The 16111-nt window shown below is 49.0% G+C and overlaps 1 protein-coding gene across 3 annotated transcripts in view; it reads right to left on the bottom strand.

Annotated features, from left to right (window-relative positions):
• The window catches only part of rreb1a (ras responsive element binding protein 1a), a 196123-nt gene that overhangs the window by 123384 nt on the left and 56628 nt on the right, over nt 1-16111 (bottom strand). For all 3 annotated transcript variants that reach the window (XM_072510027.1, XM_072510026.1, XM_072510025.1), the window contains exon 5: nt 11983-12146. In XM_072510027.1, the coding sequence (XP_072366128.1) occupies nt 11983-12146 (164 nt within the window). The remainder of the gene's footprint in view (nt 1-11982; nt 12147-16111) is intronic.

Here is a 16111-nt window from a genome sequence, read left to right as displayed (position 1 = left end):
CCCAAAGCTGTGCAGGGTAGGTGGATTGCCCGTTAATTGGAAAAAAAAAGAATTGGGTACTCCAAATTTCTAAAAAAACAAACACGATGCGGTTTCAATGATGCTCGTGATCCTGTATCCGAACCTGCCATCGATAAACTAATTCGACTCTTTTCAAATGTTGAGTGTACCCAAATTGCTCAATCAATTCATCCCACACCTCCTTGCTAATTTAAATTTTAAACAGGAAGGAATCCCGTTCTTTCACTGTAATTCCTCTCCCATGGATGTCTTAAAGAGTGTCTGATAGTTGTCAAGAATCCTTCACAGAAAGGGCAGTACAGTGGCACAGTGGGTTAGCCGCTGCTGCCTCACGGCGCCGAGGTCCCAGGTTCGATCCCGGCTCTGGGTCGCTGTCCCGTGTGGAGTTTGCACATTCTCCCAGTATCTGCGCGGGTTTCGCCCCCACAACCCAAAGATGCGCAGGGTAGGTGGATTGGCCGCGCTAAATTGCCCCTTAATTGGAAAAAATGAATTGGGTACTTTAAATTATAAAAAAAAAGAATCCTTCACAGAAAACGAATGAGCGCATACCTGAGGAGCAACGTCAAACGTTTAAACATCCCTAATTACAGGAGTGGCGATGGTCTGTAATCTAAGGCTGGCTGCTGCAGACAGGCACAGAATAATATTGTGTACACATCAGTGTCTCCCAGTCCAGTCGCCATCAACCTTTGGCTGAAGTACAGAAACAGTCCAAAAGCTAAAAATGTGATTGCACAATCCACAAATCCATCTCCGAGAGTAGTGAGCACAGTTTCAGACTCCTTATTTTAAGGAGGGTTGCACTTATTTTGGAAGCAGTTCAGAGAACGTTGACTCGGTTGATTCTCGGGGCGAGGAGGTTGTCTAATGGGGCCAGGTTGAACAAGTTGGGCCTCTACAGAGTTTAGCTCAGCAGAGCGAGAGGTGATTTTATTGAAACATATAAGATTCTGAGGGGGCTCACAGGGTGGATGCCATTAGACACAGCAGCAAAATTAGGCCATTTGGCCCATCGAGTCTGCTCCGCCATTCAATCATGGCTGATATTTTCTCATCCCCATTTTCCTGCCTTCTCCCCATAACCCTTGATCCCTTTATTAATCAAGAACCTATCTATCTCTGTCTTAAAGACACTCAGTAATTTGGCCTCCACAGCCTTCTGCGGCAAAGAGTTCCACAGATTCACCATCCTCTGGCTGAAGAAATTCCTCCTCATCTCAGTTTTAAAGGATCGTCCCTTCAGTCTGAGATTGTGTCCTCTGCTTCTAGTTTTTCCTACAAGTGGAAAAACCTCTCCACATGCACTCTATGCAGGCCTCTCATTATCCTGTAAGTTTCAAAAAGATCCTCCCTCATCCTTCTAAACTCCAACGTGTAAAGACCCAGTGGCCTCAACCGCTCCTCATATGACAAGCTCTTCATTCCAGGGATCATTCTTGTGAACCTCCTCTGGACCCTTTCCGTGACCAGCAAATCCTTCCTTGGATACGGGGCCCAAAACTGCTCACAATACTCCAAATGGGGTCTGACCAGAGCCTTATACAGCCTCAGAAGTATATTCCTGCTCGTGTATTCTAGCCCTCTTGACAGTTGCCTTCCTAACTGCCGACTGAACCTGCACATTAACCTTAAGAGATTGTTGAACTAGGACTCCTAAGTCCCTTTGTGCTTCTGATCTCCTAAGCCTTTTCCCATTTGGAAAATAGTCTATGTCTCCATTCTTCCTACCAAAGTGCATAACCTCACATTTTCCATATTGCCACTTCTTCACCCACTCTCCGAGCCAGTCCAAGTCCTTCTGCAGCCCCCCTGCTTCCTCAATACTACTTGTCCCTCTACAGATCTTTGTATCATCTGCAAACTTAGCAACAGTGCCTTCAGTACCTTCTTCCAGATCATTTATGTATATTATGAAAAGTTGTGGTCCCAGCACAGACCTCTGAGGCACACCACTAGTCACCAGCTGCCATCCTGAAAAAGATCCCTTTATCCCCACTCTCTGCCTCCTGCCAGTCAGTCAATCCTCTAACCATGCCAGGATCTTACCCTTAACACCATGGTCTCTTAACTTATTTAACAGTCTCCTATGCGGAAACTTGTCAAAGGCCTTCTGGAAATCTAAATAAATCACGTCCACTGGTTCTCCTTTGCTCTAAAATGTTACCAATAACCGAAGCCTGGCTAACCGGCCTACATTTCCCGTCCTCTACCTGCCTCTCTTCTAAAACGGAGGTGTTACATTAGTTATTTTCCAGTCCTCTGGGACCGTTTCTGCCTCCAGTGATTCCTGAAAGATCATCACTAATGCCTCCACATTCTCCTCAGCAATCTCTTTTAGAACCCTGGGGTGTAGTCCATCTGGTCCAGGTGATTTATCCACCTTCAGACCTTTCAGTTTCCGCGGAACCTTCTCCTTCGTAATTACCACTACACTCACCTCAACCCCTGATTCTCCTGAAGTTCTAGTATTCCACTGTGAAGACTGATGCAAAGTAAATATTCAGTTCCTCTGCCATTTCTTTGTTTCCTATTACTGCTTCTCCAGAATAATTTTCCAGTGGTCCAATGTCTATTCTTGCCTCTTTCTTACCTTTCATATATTGAAAAACCTCTTGCTTTCTTCTTTTATATTACTATGTAGCTTACACACTTATTTCATTTTCTTATTGCTTTTTTAGTTGTCCTCTGCTTGCTTTTAAAAGCTTCCCAATCCTCCGGCTTCCCACTAAGCCTCGCCACTTTGTATGCTTTTACTTTAGCCTTTATGCTGTCCTTGACTTCCCTTGTCAGCCATGGATGCCTCATCCTCCCCTAAGCACGTTTCCTCCTACTTGGGATGAATTTCTGTTGTGCCTCCCTAATAACCCCAGAAACTCCTACCATTGCTGTTCCACTGTCTTCCCTGCTAGGCTCCCCTTCCAATCAACTCTGGCCAGCTCCTCCCTCATATCTTTGTAGTTACATTTACTCAATTGTAATACCGTCGCATCTGATTTCAGCTTCTCCCTCTCAAACTGTAGGGTAAATTCTATCGTATTGTGATCACTATCCTCTAAGGGTTCCTTCACCTTATGTTCCCTAATAAGGTCTGCCTAATTACACATCACCAAATCCAGAATTGCCTGTTCCTAGCTGTCTCTGTCACATGCTGCTTCAAAAATCCATCTCCTAGACATCCACAGATTTCTTTCCTTGGGGTCCACTACCAACCTGATTTTCCCAGTCCACCTGCATATTGAAGTACCCCATGATTATTGTAATATTACCTTTCTTGTATGCATTTTCTGGGCATCAGGGTGGCGCAGTGGTCAGCACTGCTGCCTCACGGCGCTGAGGTCCCAGGTTCGATCCCGTCTCTGGGTCACTGTCCGTGTGGAGTTTGCACATTCTCCCCGTGTTTGCGTGGGTTTTGCCCTCACAACCCAAAGATGTGCAGGGTAGGTGGATTGGCCACGCTAAATTGCCCCTTAATTGGGAAAAATTAATTGGGTACTCTAAATTTATATAAAAACTAAAACAAAATTGTATGCATTTTCTATCTCCTGATTTATTTTCTGCCCCACATCCTGCCTACTGCTAGGTGGCCTGTGCATAACTCCCATCAGGGTCTTTTTACCTTTGCGATTCCTCAACTCTACCCACAGAGATTCTGTGCATTCTGATCCTATATCGCTTCTTGCTATCGATTTAATTCCATGCCTTACTAACAATGCGACACTGCCCCCTTTGCCCATCTGCCTGCCCTTTCGATAGGCCACATATCCTTGGATATTTAGATCCCAGCCCTGATCCCCTTGCAGCCATGTCTCATCATACCAGCCAATTTCAATGTGCGCCACAAGCTCATTTACCATGTTCCGCATACTGCGCGCATTTAGGTACACCACCCTCAGTCTTGCATGGACCACCTCCCTTCTCATATTTGTCCCCGTTCTTGCTCCACATGAAGCTATATTCCTGCCAACTTCTATACTCTCTGTACTATTACGTGTTCTGGAATCTTTACTAACCTCTCCTGCGCCCTCGGCTCCTTTAACTAGTTTTAACTAGTTTAAAGTCCTCGTCATTAACCTGTACTTCTACCCTCTCCTTTAACTTTGATTTTCTAATTCCGTACAACTGAAGCCCCCCCCCCCCCTCCCCCTCTCCACCCACTATTTAGTTTAAAGCCCGATCTACAGCCCCAGTTCAGCAATTCACCAGGACTCTGGTCTGAGCACGATTCAGATGAAGATCGTCCCATCGGAACAGGTCCCCTCTTCCCCAGTACTGGTGCCAATGTCCCGTGAATTTAAACCCATTTCTCCCACACCAATCTCTGAGCCACGTGTTTACCTCCTTACTCTTATTGACCCTGTAGCAATTAGCTCGTGGCTCAGGTAGTAATCCAGAGATTATAACGTTTTTGGTTCTGCTTTTTAAACTGAGCTCCGAAGCTGTTCATACTCCCTTAGCAGAACCTCTTGTCTTTGCCCGGAGGATGTTTCTCGTGGGGAGAATAGAGATCTGGGACGGGGGCCAGTGGGGTCCAGAAAACAGTGGCGACTGGATCATTCATAGTCAAGGCTGAGAATTCAGGGGAGTTCTTTTAGCCATAGGAGTGCCGAGGGTTATGGGGAAGAGGTAGGAAAATGGAGTTAAGTCCTCAATCGGATCAGCTTCGATTTTATTGAATGGCAAGCGGAACACGCTCCGGGAGTGAGGTGGGGGGGCCTTCTGGCCGACTCCTGCTCTTATTTCTTGTAGTCTTATGGCTGTGGACTACACCATCACAACTAAAATTGATGACCTACACTGCATGGGATTCCCTCAGGTTGGGTACAGCCCTGGAAATAAGAGTATATCATTCTGAAAGTACTAAATCCCTTTATTTTCCCTCCAGGCCTCATCGTCGCATTTCAGTGTAACGACCAGTGATTTTCCATTGCGACTGTCGAATCACAGAATGATTTGAGAACTGAAGGAGGACATTTGGCCCAGCATGTCTGTACTGGTCCTCTACAAGAGCAATTTAGTCATTCCCAATTCCTGCCCGTTCCCTGTAGTCCAGCTATTCTTTTCTCCCAGATAAGTTTGATTCCTCCTTGAATGTCTCAATTAAATCGGTCTCCACCGCACGCTCGGGCAGTGCATTCCAGATCCTAACCACTTGCTGCGCAAAAATCGCTTCACCTCAAGTCTCCATTGCTTCCTACGCCAATCGCCTTAAATCAGCGCCCTCTGGTCCGGGACCCTTCCACCAACCGAACCATTTCTCTTTTCCTACTCTGCCAAGGCACCTCCTGATTTTGAGCAACTCTATCATTCTCCCCTTGAGCTTCTCTTCGCCAAGGAGAACAGACGCAGCTCACCCAATCTCTCCTCCTAACCAAAATCCCGTGTCCCTCGAACTATTCGCGTAAATCCTTTCACGCCACCTACAAAAAAAAATCTAAAATTGAGTGCAGGAGCTGAAAGAGGCCGGAGTTCTGGCCTTTGCCTCTTTGGTAGCCCGGAGAAGGATCTTACTAATGTGGAGGGACGCGAAGCCCCCAAGTGTGGAGGCTTGGATCAATGACCTGGCGGGGTTTCTCAGGTTGGAGAAGATAAAGTTTGCCTTGCGCAGGTCTGTGCAGGGGTTCTCCAGGCGGTGGCAGCCGTTCCTAGACTTTCTCGCGGAATGTTAGGTGGAGGTCAATGGCAGCAGCAACCCGGGGGGGTGGGGGGGGGGGGGGGCGGTTTCTTGTTTTGGTTTATGTAAGGGGCATTTGCCCCATTTTTGTTCTTAGTTTGTTAGATAGTTTAATGGTTAGAGGATTAAGTTGATTTGTGTGTTGGCGTCATGCCCTTTTTATTTCTCTTTTGTATATTTTCTTTCCTTTCTGGAGTGTTTTGTAAAAATGTATTGGAAAAATTTTGAATAAACATATATTTTTTAAAAAGAATGCTATGTGCTTTCAGTGCATGTAATGGGAGGGGCCAGATCCGTCTGGAAGGTTTTCAGCTTGGTCCTAAAAAAAGGTTTATCTCTTTAAGGACTCTGCACCAAGATAAGCAAATAAAACCTGGTTGTTAACTTTATGCATAAGTGTTTTTTGAAATATTTGGGTTTGCTTAATTGGAATGTAGGGGCAGGTTCAGGAAGCAAGTTGAGATGTTGTAAATGTTAACTGTAAAACCATTTATTTGTCAGTAATGTGCTTCATTCTGTGTTCAAATTAAAGTTTGTTTTAACATTTTTTTTTTTTTTAAATTTTAATCTAAAATTTTCCCAATCTGTGATTTGGCCCCCGCTGAGTTAGCAAACACAAACAGCTCAAACGGACGTGCTCAGTATCCCTCGACTGGGAGGGTAGTCAGAGTACCCAGTTGCTTTTCAGGTGACCCTGCTAGGAAGCACATGTACAACGAATGGGGCGAGAGAAGTTAGGATGCGGATTTGGCTGCGATGCTTTCATAGTTGAATAGTCAACCGGGTGCTCACCATCTAGGTTCACCCATAAAGAACGGTTGTTGGGTGAGGTGCCAGAGGGTTGTCCCGGAGTCACTGACTCGGGCGCAGAAGGTGGGTCAAAACACAACAACTTCCTAGCCACTAGAAACAACAGCTCGCATTTATAAACCACCTTCAACATCATACAATGTCCGCAGGTGCTTCACGGAACAAACTTTGACACCGAGCAACGTAAGGAAATATTAGGGCTGAAGGATTGGTCAAGAGAGGCAGCTTTGGGGAAGGAGAGAAAGGCAGGGAGGTTTAGTGAGGGAGAGGATTCCAGAGCCCAGAGGCCTGAACGCAACAACCTCCTTTTGGTTCAGCAGTTAGCGACCGGCCACAATTTGTGGGGGGAGGCGTTTTAGGCTGCCGACCGGGAAAAGTGCAAGTACCTCCCTCTGTGTGATGGGGCCATGGGCCACAAATGGAACTCAAAGTCTCCAACAGTAAACAATGCTGTGGAACGTGGAGTAACGACAATTACAGTTTAGTAGGTCTACCTACTGAATGCCAAATTAATCTGAAGTACATGTAGACCCCCCCTACTATAATTCTGCTCGGTAATAATCAGTATTGCAGCCAGCATATCTTCCTGTACAATCAGAACGGTGCGCAGGGCACAGTGCTATTAGGGATGTCTCTGACTGCTGCACATGGGGATACTGATGTCCATAAAAAAGCACACATTGAGAATTGCAACCCGAGCGATTCTGCCCTCAGATTCCACACCTTTTAACGCACACACAGCAAGCCAATTCACAGATCCACCATTTGTCGTTTGCAGGCAGCTGGCTGACAGATGCAGTTGCCTTTCAAAATAAAATAAAAATCCAAGTTTCTCTGCAAGATAGTGCTGCCTTTGTGCAGTGAGGTTGTAGCGGAACCCCCTGTGCTTAGCTCGTTCCTGGCCAGATTCTGAGGAGGATCCACCCTCCAGAGAAGCATTGCCAGTAAGGGCAGCTAAACAAATCCCCAGCATCACCGCAGAATGGCTGGATAGTGGCGAGGATAGTTAGCGACACTCTCTTCCACTCTAGTGGACGAATTAAGGTGGGCCCATCCTTATTAGACGCTTGCTTCATTTGGTGTTCTATTCCTGTACAGCCACCGCCACTCAGATTTATAACGTGCCTTTAATGTTGCAAGCTGCTTGGAGGGGGGCATTATTCATCAAGGTTGGTCCTGAGGCGCATGAGGAAATATCAGGGAGGGGCTCCCAAAAATCTGGCCAAAGAGGGAGATTCAACGCAAACTCCTGACAGAAATTAAATGAAATGAAATGAAAATCGCTTATTGTCACAAGTAGGCTTCAGATGAAGTTACTGTGAAAAGCCCCTCGTCGCCACATTCCGGCGCCTGTTCGGGGAGGCTGGTACGGGAATTGAACCGTGCTGCTGGTCTGCTTTAAAAGCCAGCTCTTTAGTCCTGTGCTAAACCAGCCCCTAAACCAGAGCGAGAGAGAGAGAGAGAGAGAGAGAGAGAGAGAGAGAGGTCCAGAGGTTTGTGAAGGGAATCCCAGAACATGGGCTTGCACTCTTTACATAAATGCTGGCTTCTAATTTTCAACAAGGTGAAAAGAAAACATGTCGTCTCCTGCATTTTCTTCTCTCACGTAGAGAACAAAAGGGCAACGGCGACCCTAATCTTTTAGGCCTTGATAGTTGAGCTCAATTGAGATGCCCAGTGATATAATCTGGACCAGGAGTGGGCACAGAGGGCACGATTCTCCAAAATGGAGACTAAGTGTTTGCGCCGATTGGTGAGCCCCGATCGCGGGCCAGACCCCATCGGAGGCCCCCCCGCCCCGGTGAAGGATCGCTTTCCCCCGCCCCACAGGCCGCCCCCCCCCCCCCCCCCCCCGACCCGAGCTCCCGCCGGCAGCGACCAGGGATGAATGGCACCGACGGGACTCCGTCACTTCCGCGCGGCCGCTCGGTCCATCCGAGCCGGAAAAGTGGCGGCCGGGCCTCGTACAGCGCCCCCCGGCCAGCGCCGCCGCGGCGATTCTCCGCACCTCCACATGCTCTGTACGAGGGCCCAGGACAAACACTGTTGGTTTTTAGGCTCAGATGATTTGTTGAGCTTTCTGATTTCACAGATTCTGCTTTTTTTTAAGTTTCTCCCGAAAGGGGAAAGCAGGATGTGAAAGCCCCCTCTGTCCTGGTTTGCTTCTCAATTTTTAAAACATCCTTCATGCACTGTTAACCATTCACTCAGTCGTGACTGGGACATACATAGGGTCGGGCCGTTTCAGGAGCAGAAGAGAGGTCTTGTCGTTGGGGAGAGCTTCTCGGGTGGCCAGCACCCTGGGGTGGGAGGTCCGAATTTCCCCCCTGCAGTATGGCCAGGACAAGACAACCAAGAGTTAGCAGGAGGGCGACGACAACCAATGAATACTCTCCACGCTGATGGTCGCTGCCAAAATGCCTGAGGCGCCGGGGAAATGGCCTGTAATTGGCTGCCCGCCAGCTAGTCAGGTCGGGTTGGGGCGGGGGGGGGGGGGGGGGGGGGGGGGAGGAGTTCAAGGGGGCCACACATATCATTACCCAGGAGTTAGTCGAGGATTTTTCTGTCTAACATTTCCTGCGTTACTAGCCAGATGAAGTAAGTTGGAACCATCCAAAGTCTGACTCTAACTCAGAGAGGTCCCGAACACATCTGGGCAGCAAGTCCAGCCGCCAACGATCCCGAGACTGGAAGATCTGGGCCAGCGATGTGTCTGACAAACAGGCCTGTGGTCAGCAAGAGTAGGGGCCCGCTGTTGTATTTTGCCCATCAGTTCTGCCGCGAACGGAATTCAGATCCATCAACAAAAAGTGTTTCAGAGACACTTGCGCAGCGGAATGGTGGTCTCAGTAACAATTCTGCTGTCTGTGAGTGTGTGACTGAGTGTTGTGTGTGTGAGTGAGTGTGAGTGTTGTGTGTGTGAATGAGTGTTGTGTGTGTGAATGAGTGTGTGTACGTGAGTGCGAGTGTGCGTGCGTGTGAGTGAGTGCGAGTGAGTGTGAGAGTGCGCGAGTGAGTGCGTGTGTGTGGGCACGCACATGAGTGCATATATGTGGGCATGCGAGAGTGCACGTGTCTGTAAGTGCGCGAGTATGCGTGTAGGCATGGATGTGTACACACACGTGCGTGCAAATGCGACAGTGTGCGTGCGAGTAGTGTTATTAAAGATGTTGCTAAGCTGCAATGGAGTACTGTCTCAATTCCTGCATTTGTTACAACATCCTCTGTAAATGCTGCCACTGCATTCAGTACAATAACATCCACTGCAAGGCACCTGAGGAACTAACTGGCCTAATAGCGCAGGGTACCCAATTCATTTTTTTCCAATTAAGGGGCAATTTAGTGTGGCCAATCCACCTAACCTGCACATCTTTGGGTTGTGGGGGCGAAACCCACGCAAACACGGGGAGAATGTGCAAACTCCACACGGACAGTGACCCAGAGCCGGGATCGAACCTGGGACCTCGGCGCCGTGAGGCAGCAGTGCTAACCCGGCTAATAACGCAGGGGAGTTATCCTTGTGGGGGTAGCAGGATTTTATACAGATTTTCAATTTTGCTAGCGTCCACTACAGCAACCACTACACTGGACAATCTCGTAAAGGCATAGGGTTGTACAGGGAAAGAAAGTCAATTTTGTCAGAGTATATGCAAGATGTGAGGTATACATGCTCCTACATGCTCCATTCAGTGTTACTGTTTATTTTACAAGTATATGAAGTATGGCATCCTTCCATTATAATGTTGCAACATTGGTGTCACGTGACAGGTAAATTGACCCACAGACAACTAGTTCATTATATGATTGCTCATTGGGATTCTCTCAAACTTGCTTTCTTCATGGGAATTATTTCTTTCCAAAGGCATCAGTGTTTACAATTACAGCTTTCTTTACTGAAAATCAACATTCCATTTTTCAAAATCGTTTTCTCCCCTTCAATCTGCCCTCCGATATCTGGGAAACTGCTCCCAGACTGACGGGATGAGCAGGTGACATTCCCCTGCTCTCTGTCACTGCTCTATAGCTAGCTGTGAGGATCAGTAGTCAGTGATGCCTCTCCCCCTCTCTCCCAGCCCCATAAATGGAAAGGCACATGGGATCTCCACGGATCAGTTCCCCGAATGGCACAGCCGCAAACTCGCATCACACCAGCTTGTGCAGGAATCTTCACCGTAGCATCTAAATAAGGGGAATTACATAGAACATAGAGTGCAGAAGGAGGCCATTTGGCCCATCGAGTCTGCACCGACCCACTTAAGCCCTCACCTCCACCCTATCCCCATAACCCACTAACCCCTCCAAGCTCTGCGATTGGAAGGATCTCGAGTCAGGCCCCTCAAACTTTGACGTATCGGAAAAAGATCCGCCTCCGGCAAAGGGAAAAGGAAAGCTGGGAATCATTTTGTAGCTGCCAGGATGTCCCAGGACTGCATATGACAAAATCATGGGATGGAATCAGCCCAGGAGGCCATTCGTCCCCTCGAGTCTGCCCTGGCTCACGGACAAACCAGTTAGTCCCACTCTCTTCTCTTTTCCCATTCCCCTGCCATTTTCTTCTCCTTAAAATATTTATCCACTTCCCCTCTTGAGGTTAATGCTGAATCTGCAAACTTTATCCGGCAACGCAATCCAAATCCTAAACCACATCTATAGGGTCTGGTTTAGCACAGGGCTAAAGAGCTGGCTTTGAAAGCAGACCAAGGCAGGCCAGCAGCACGGTTCAATTCCCGTCCCGGCCTCCCCGAACAGGCGCCAGAATGTGGTGACTAGGGGCTTTTCACAGTAACTTCATTTGTAGCCTACTTGTGACAATAAGCGATTTTCATTTTCATTTCATTTTCATTGAAGCAAACACAAACCACGGTATAGCCGGCACCATCACTTCGAGACAAGCGCTCTTCAACTTTTTTATCCATTCTTTCATGGGATGTGGGCAGAATATGTGTTGCCCTGAGTGGCTCTCCAGACCTCTTCAGAGGGCGGTTAAAAGTTCAGTACTTTTTAAAAATAAATTTTGAGTACCTAATTCTTTTCTTTCCAATTAAGGGGCAATTTAGCGTGGTCAATCCACCCACCCTGCACATCTTTTGGGTTGTGGGGGCAGACATGGGGAGAATGTGCAAACTCCACGCGGACAGTGACCCAGGGCCGGGATTCGATCCCGGGTCCTCAGTGCCGCAGCCCCAGTGCTAACCACTGCGCCGCCGTGCTGCCCACCAAAGTTGAGTACTTTAACTATTGGCTGCAATCACATGCCGGCCAGGTCGGGTAAACGGTCAGCACATTAGTGAACCGGATGGGTTTTTAACAACCACCGACGGTAGTTTAATGGTCACCGTTACAGAGAATGGCTTCCCATTCCAGATTTTAGGAATTGAATTTGAACCCGTGTCCCCAGAGCATTAGCCTGGGCCGCTGGATCACTAAGCCAGTGACATTACCGCTACACCACGGTCTCCGCGCCGACCAGTACTCACCTGTGCATGTTGCCGTTGGTGGTGAAGGCCTGGTGACAGATTTTACACTTGTACGGTCGTTCCCCAGAATGGACCAACATGTGCCGATCTAGTGAGCTGGCTGAACTCAAGGATTTGCCACAAATACTGCAGGAATGGGTGGTCCCTCCGCTATCTGTGTTGTGCTGCAGAAACACAAAGAGTTCCCGTTAGAACTCTAGACGACAAGAGCAAAGATCATGACCTCAGTTGTCGGACAACATGACATTCTTTTGGCTTGATGCACCTGGTTGGATTTTCCGCCTAAGCTCCCTGGCACAGACACCACAGAATTCCCAGTCTCCCAGGAATCGGCAGAGAAATAGGGCTGGATCCCATTCTCTTCCGTTGTGGGCAGCGCTTGCTGGAAGTCAGTTTCGGAATGGAAACGGTAACTCGAACAGAATCTGGCGTTAGTATTAAAATAAAAGCAAGATACTGCAGATGCTGGAAGTCCGAAATAAAACCCGACAGGGCGGGAAAAGATTCGGCAGATCCTGGCAGCATCTGTGGAGAGAATTAATGTTTCGAATTGGACATGACTCTTTTGAACGATGGAGGTTCTGAAGAATCATATTCAACTTGGAAACGTTAACTCCGTTTTTCTCTCCGCAGATGCTACCAGGACCTGCGGAGTTTCCCCAGCACCCTCTGTTTCTATTTCAGGGCCATTTGAAAGTGAATTTCCTTCTTTTTAAAAACAAAAACAAATTTAGAGTACCCAATTCTTTTTTTTCCAATTAAGGGGCAATTTAGCGTGGCCAATCCACCCACCCTGCACATCTTTGTGTCGTGGGGGCGAGACTCGTGCAGACACGGGGGAGAATGTGCAAACTCCGCACGGACAGTGACCCAGAGCAGGGATCGAACCTGGGTCCTCGGCGCCGTGAGGCAGCAATGCTAACCACTGTACCACCATGCCGCCCAAAAGCAATTTTCCAACAGCAGAGGAGACCTGTAAGCTGACTTTACACCCCTTCAAAGTCAATGAATTAAACTTGATGAGGGACCAATTCTAACCTTATTTTTAAAAATCTCATCCAGCATCAAGGATTACTGCCATAGAAACAGTAAATTCCGGGCCTATTTCTGCCATGGCTCCAAATACTAGCCTGCTGGCAACTTTTTTTTTTAAATAACAAAATATAAAGTATTACTAAATATCTTGTGTCTGTCCACCCTTCCTGTCTGCAAAACGTGACTTCCTGTTATATTCTGTCACACTTTCCAGGTCAATGGCCCCTCATGAGAAATCCCTCTGTCCATGTTCACCGATTTTCAATGCAAACTCACCACCTAATGATTCTCGAAACGGCCAAATGCTTTCCACAAATCAATCAAACTGCTTCCTGAAAATAAATTTCCTCCGCCATTTTTTCCCCCTCAGGAACAGAAACTTGGCCCTCTGCATATTTTGCCTCAGGAATAAGGTTTTTCTTTTTCTTTCATGGGATCAGAGCATCACTGGGAAGGCCGACATTTGTTTCCCATCCCCTAATTGCCCTCGAGAAGGTGGTGGTGAGCTGCCTTCTTGAACCCCTGCAGCCCATGTGGTGTAGGTACACCCACTGTGCACTTGGTGAGGGAGTTCCAGTATTTTGACCCAGCAACAGTAGCAGACAAGGCTGCGGACCAGGTCCTGGAAAATGGGCTCAGAATAGATAGGTGATTGATGGCTGACACACACACAATGGGCTGAAGGGCCTCATTCTGTGCTGTGAAACTCTATGAATGGAGATCTTTCTTCCAAGTCATGATGGTGAGTGACTTGGAGGGGAACTTTGTGGGTGGCGGTGTTCCCTCGAGTCTGCTGCCCTCGTCTTTCTAGGTGGTTGAGGTCACGGGTTTTGAAAATGCCGTCAACGGAGGCTTGGCAAATTACTACAGTGCATTTTGCATGTGTTACACACTGCAGCCAGTGTGTGCCAGTGGTGGAGGGAGTGAGCCAGTGGTGGAGGGAGTGAGCCAGTAAATGCCAGTGTTGGAGAGAGTGAGCCAGTGTGTGCCAGTGTTGGAGAGAGTGAGCCAGTGTGTGCCAGTGTTGGAGGGAGAGAGCCAGTGTGTGCCAGTGTTGGAGGGAGAGAGCCAGTGTGTGCCAGTGTTGGAGGGAGTGAGCCAGTGTGTGCCAGTGGTGGAGAGAGTGAGCCAGTGTGTGCCAGTGTTGGAGGGAGAGAGCCAGTGTGTGCCAGTGTTGGAGGGAGGGAGCCAGTGTGTGCCAGTGTTGGAGAGAGTGAGCCAGTGTGTGCCAGTTTGGAGAGAGTGAGCCAGTGTGTGCCAGTGTTGGATGGAGAGAACCAGTGTGTGCCAGTGTTGGAGAGCATGAGCCAGTGTGTGCCAGTGTTGGAGGGAGAGAGCCAATGTGTGCCAGTGTTGGAGAGAGTGAGCCAGTTTGGAGAGAGTGAGCCAGTGTGTGCCAGTGTTGGAGAGCATGAGCCAGTGTGTGCCAGTGTTGGAGGGAGAGAGCCAGTGTGTGCCAGTGTTGGAGGGAGAGAGCCAGTGTGTGCCAGTGTTGGAGGGAGTGAGCCAGTGTGTGCCAGTGGTGGAGAGAGTGAGCCAGTGTGTGCCAGTGTTGGAGGGAGAGAGCCAGTGTGTGCCAGTGTTGGAGGGAGGGAGCCAGTGTGTGCCAGTGTTGGAGAGAGTGAGCCAGTGTGTGCCAGTTTGGAGAGAGTGAGCCAGTGTGTGCCAGTGTTGGATGGAGAGAGCCAGTGTGTGCCAGTGTTGGAGAGCATGAGCCAGTGTGTGCCAGTGTTGGAGGGAGAGAGCCAATGTGTGCCAGTGTTGGAGAGAGTGAGCCAGTTTGGAGAGTGAGCCAGTGTGTGCCAGTGTTGGATGGAGAGAGCCAGTGTGTGCCAGTGTTGGAGAGCATGAGCCAGTGTGTGCCAGTGTTGGAGGGAGTGAGCCAGTGTGTGCCAGTGTTGGAGAGAGTGAGCCAGTGTGTGCCAGTGTTGGAGGGAGAGAGCCAGTGTGTGCCAGTGTTGGAGGGAGGGAGCCAGTGTGTGCCAGTGTTGGAGAGAGTGAGCCAGTGTGTGCCAGTGGTGGAGAGAGTGAACCAGTGTGTGCCAGTGTTGGAGGTAGAGAGCCAGTGTGTGCCAGTGTTGGAGGGAGGGAGCCAGTGTGTGCCAGTGTTGGAGAGAGTGAGCCAGTGTGTGCCAGTGGTGGAGAGAGTGAACCAGTGTGTGCCAGTGATGGAGGGAGTGAGCCAGTCGTGGAAGGAGTGAGTCAGTAAATGCCAGTGTTGGAGAGAGTGAGCCAGTGTGTGCCAGTGGTGGAAGGAGTGAGTCAGTGTGTGCCAGTGGTGGAGGGAGTGAGCCAGTAAATGCCAGTCGTGGAATAAATGAGCCAGTGTGTGCCAGTGGTGGAAGGAGTGAGCCAGTAAATGCCAGTGTTGGAGAGAGTGAGCCAGTGTGTGCCAGTGGTGGAAGGAGTGAGTCAGTGTGTGCCAGTGATGGAGGGAGTGAGCCAGTAAATGCCAGTGTTGGAGAGAGTGTGCCAGTAAATGCCAGTGTTAGAGAGAGTGTGCCAGTAAATGCCAGTGTTGGAGAGAGTGAGCCAGTGTGTGCCAGTTTTGGAGAGAGTGAGCCAGTGTGTGCCAGTGGTGGAAGGAGTGAGCCAGTGTGTGCCAGTGCTGGAGGGAGTGAGCCAGTGTGTGCCAGTGGTGGAGGGAGTGAGCCAGTGTGTGCCAGTGGTGGAAGGAGTGAGCCAGTAAATGGCAGTGTTGGAGGGAGTGAGCCAGTGTGTGCCAGTCATGGAAGGAGTGAGCCAGTGTGTGCCAGTGTTGGAGAGAGTGAGCCAGTAAATGCCAGTGTTGGAGGGAGTGAGCCAGTAAATGCCAGTGTTGGAGAGAGTGTGCCAGTGTTGGAGGGAGTGAGCCAGTAAAAGCCAGTGTTGGAGAGAGTGTGCCAGTGTTGGAGAGAGTGAGCCAGTAAAAGCCAGTGTTGGCGAGAGTGTGCCAGTGTTGGAGAGAGTGAGCCAGTGTGTGCCAGTGTTGTAGAGAGTGTGCCAGTGTGTGCCAGTGGTGGAGGGCGTGCATGTTTACGGTGGGGGATGGTATACTGAACAAATACACTTGTACTGGCCTGGATGGTGTCGAGCTTCTCAGGTGTTGTTGGAG

The sequence above is a fragment of the Scyliorhinus torazame genome, chromosome 6 (assembly GCF_047496885.1).
Source record: "Scyliorhinus torazame isolate Kashiwa2021f chromosome 6, sScyTor2.1, whole genome shotgun sequence".
Lineage (NCBI taxonomy): Eukaryota > Metazoa > Chordata > Chondrichthyes > Carcharhiniformes > Scyliorhinidae > Scyliorhinus > Scyliorhinus torazame.
This window is presented reverse-complemented; position numbering and strand designations above follow the sequence as displayed.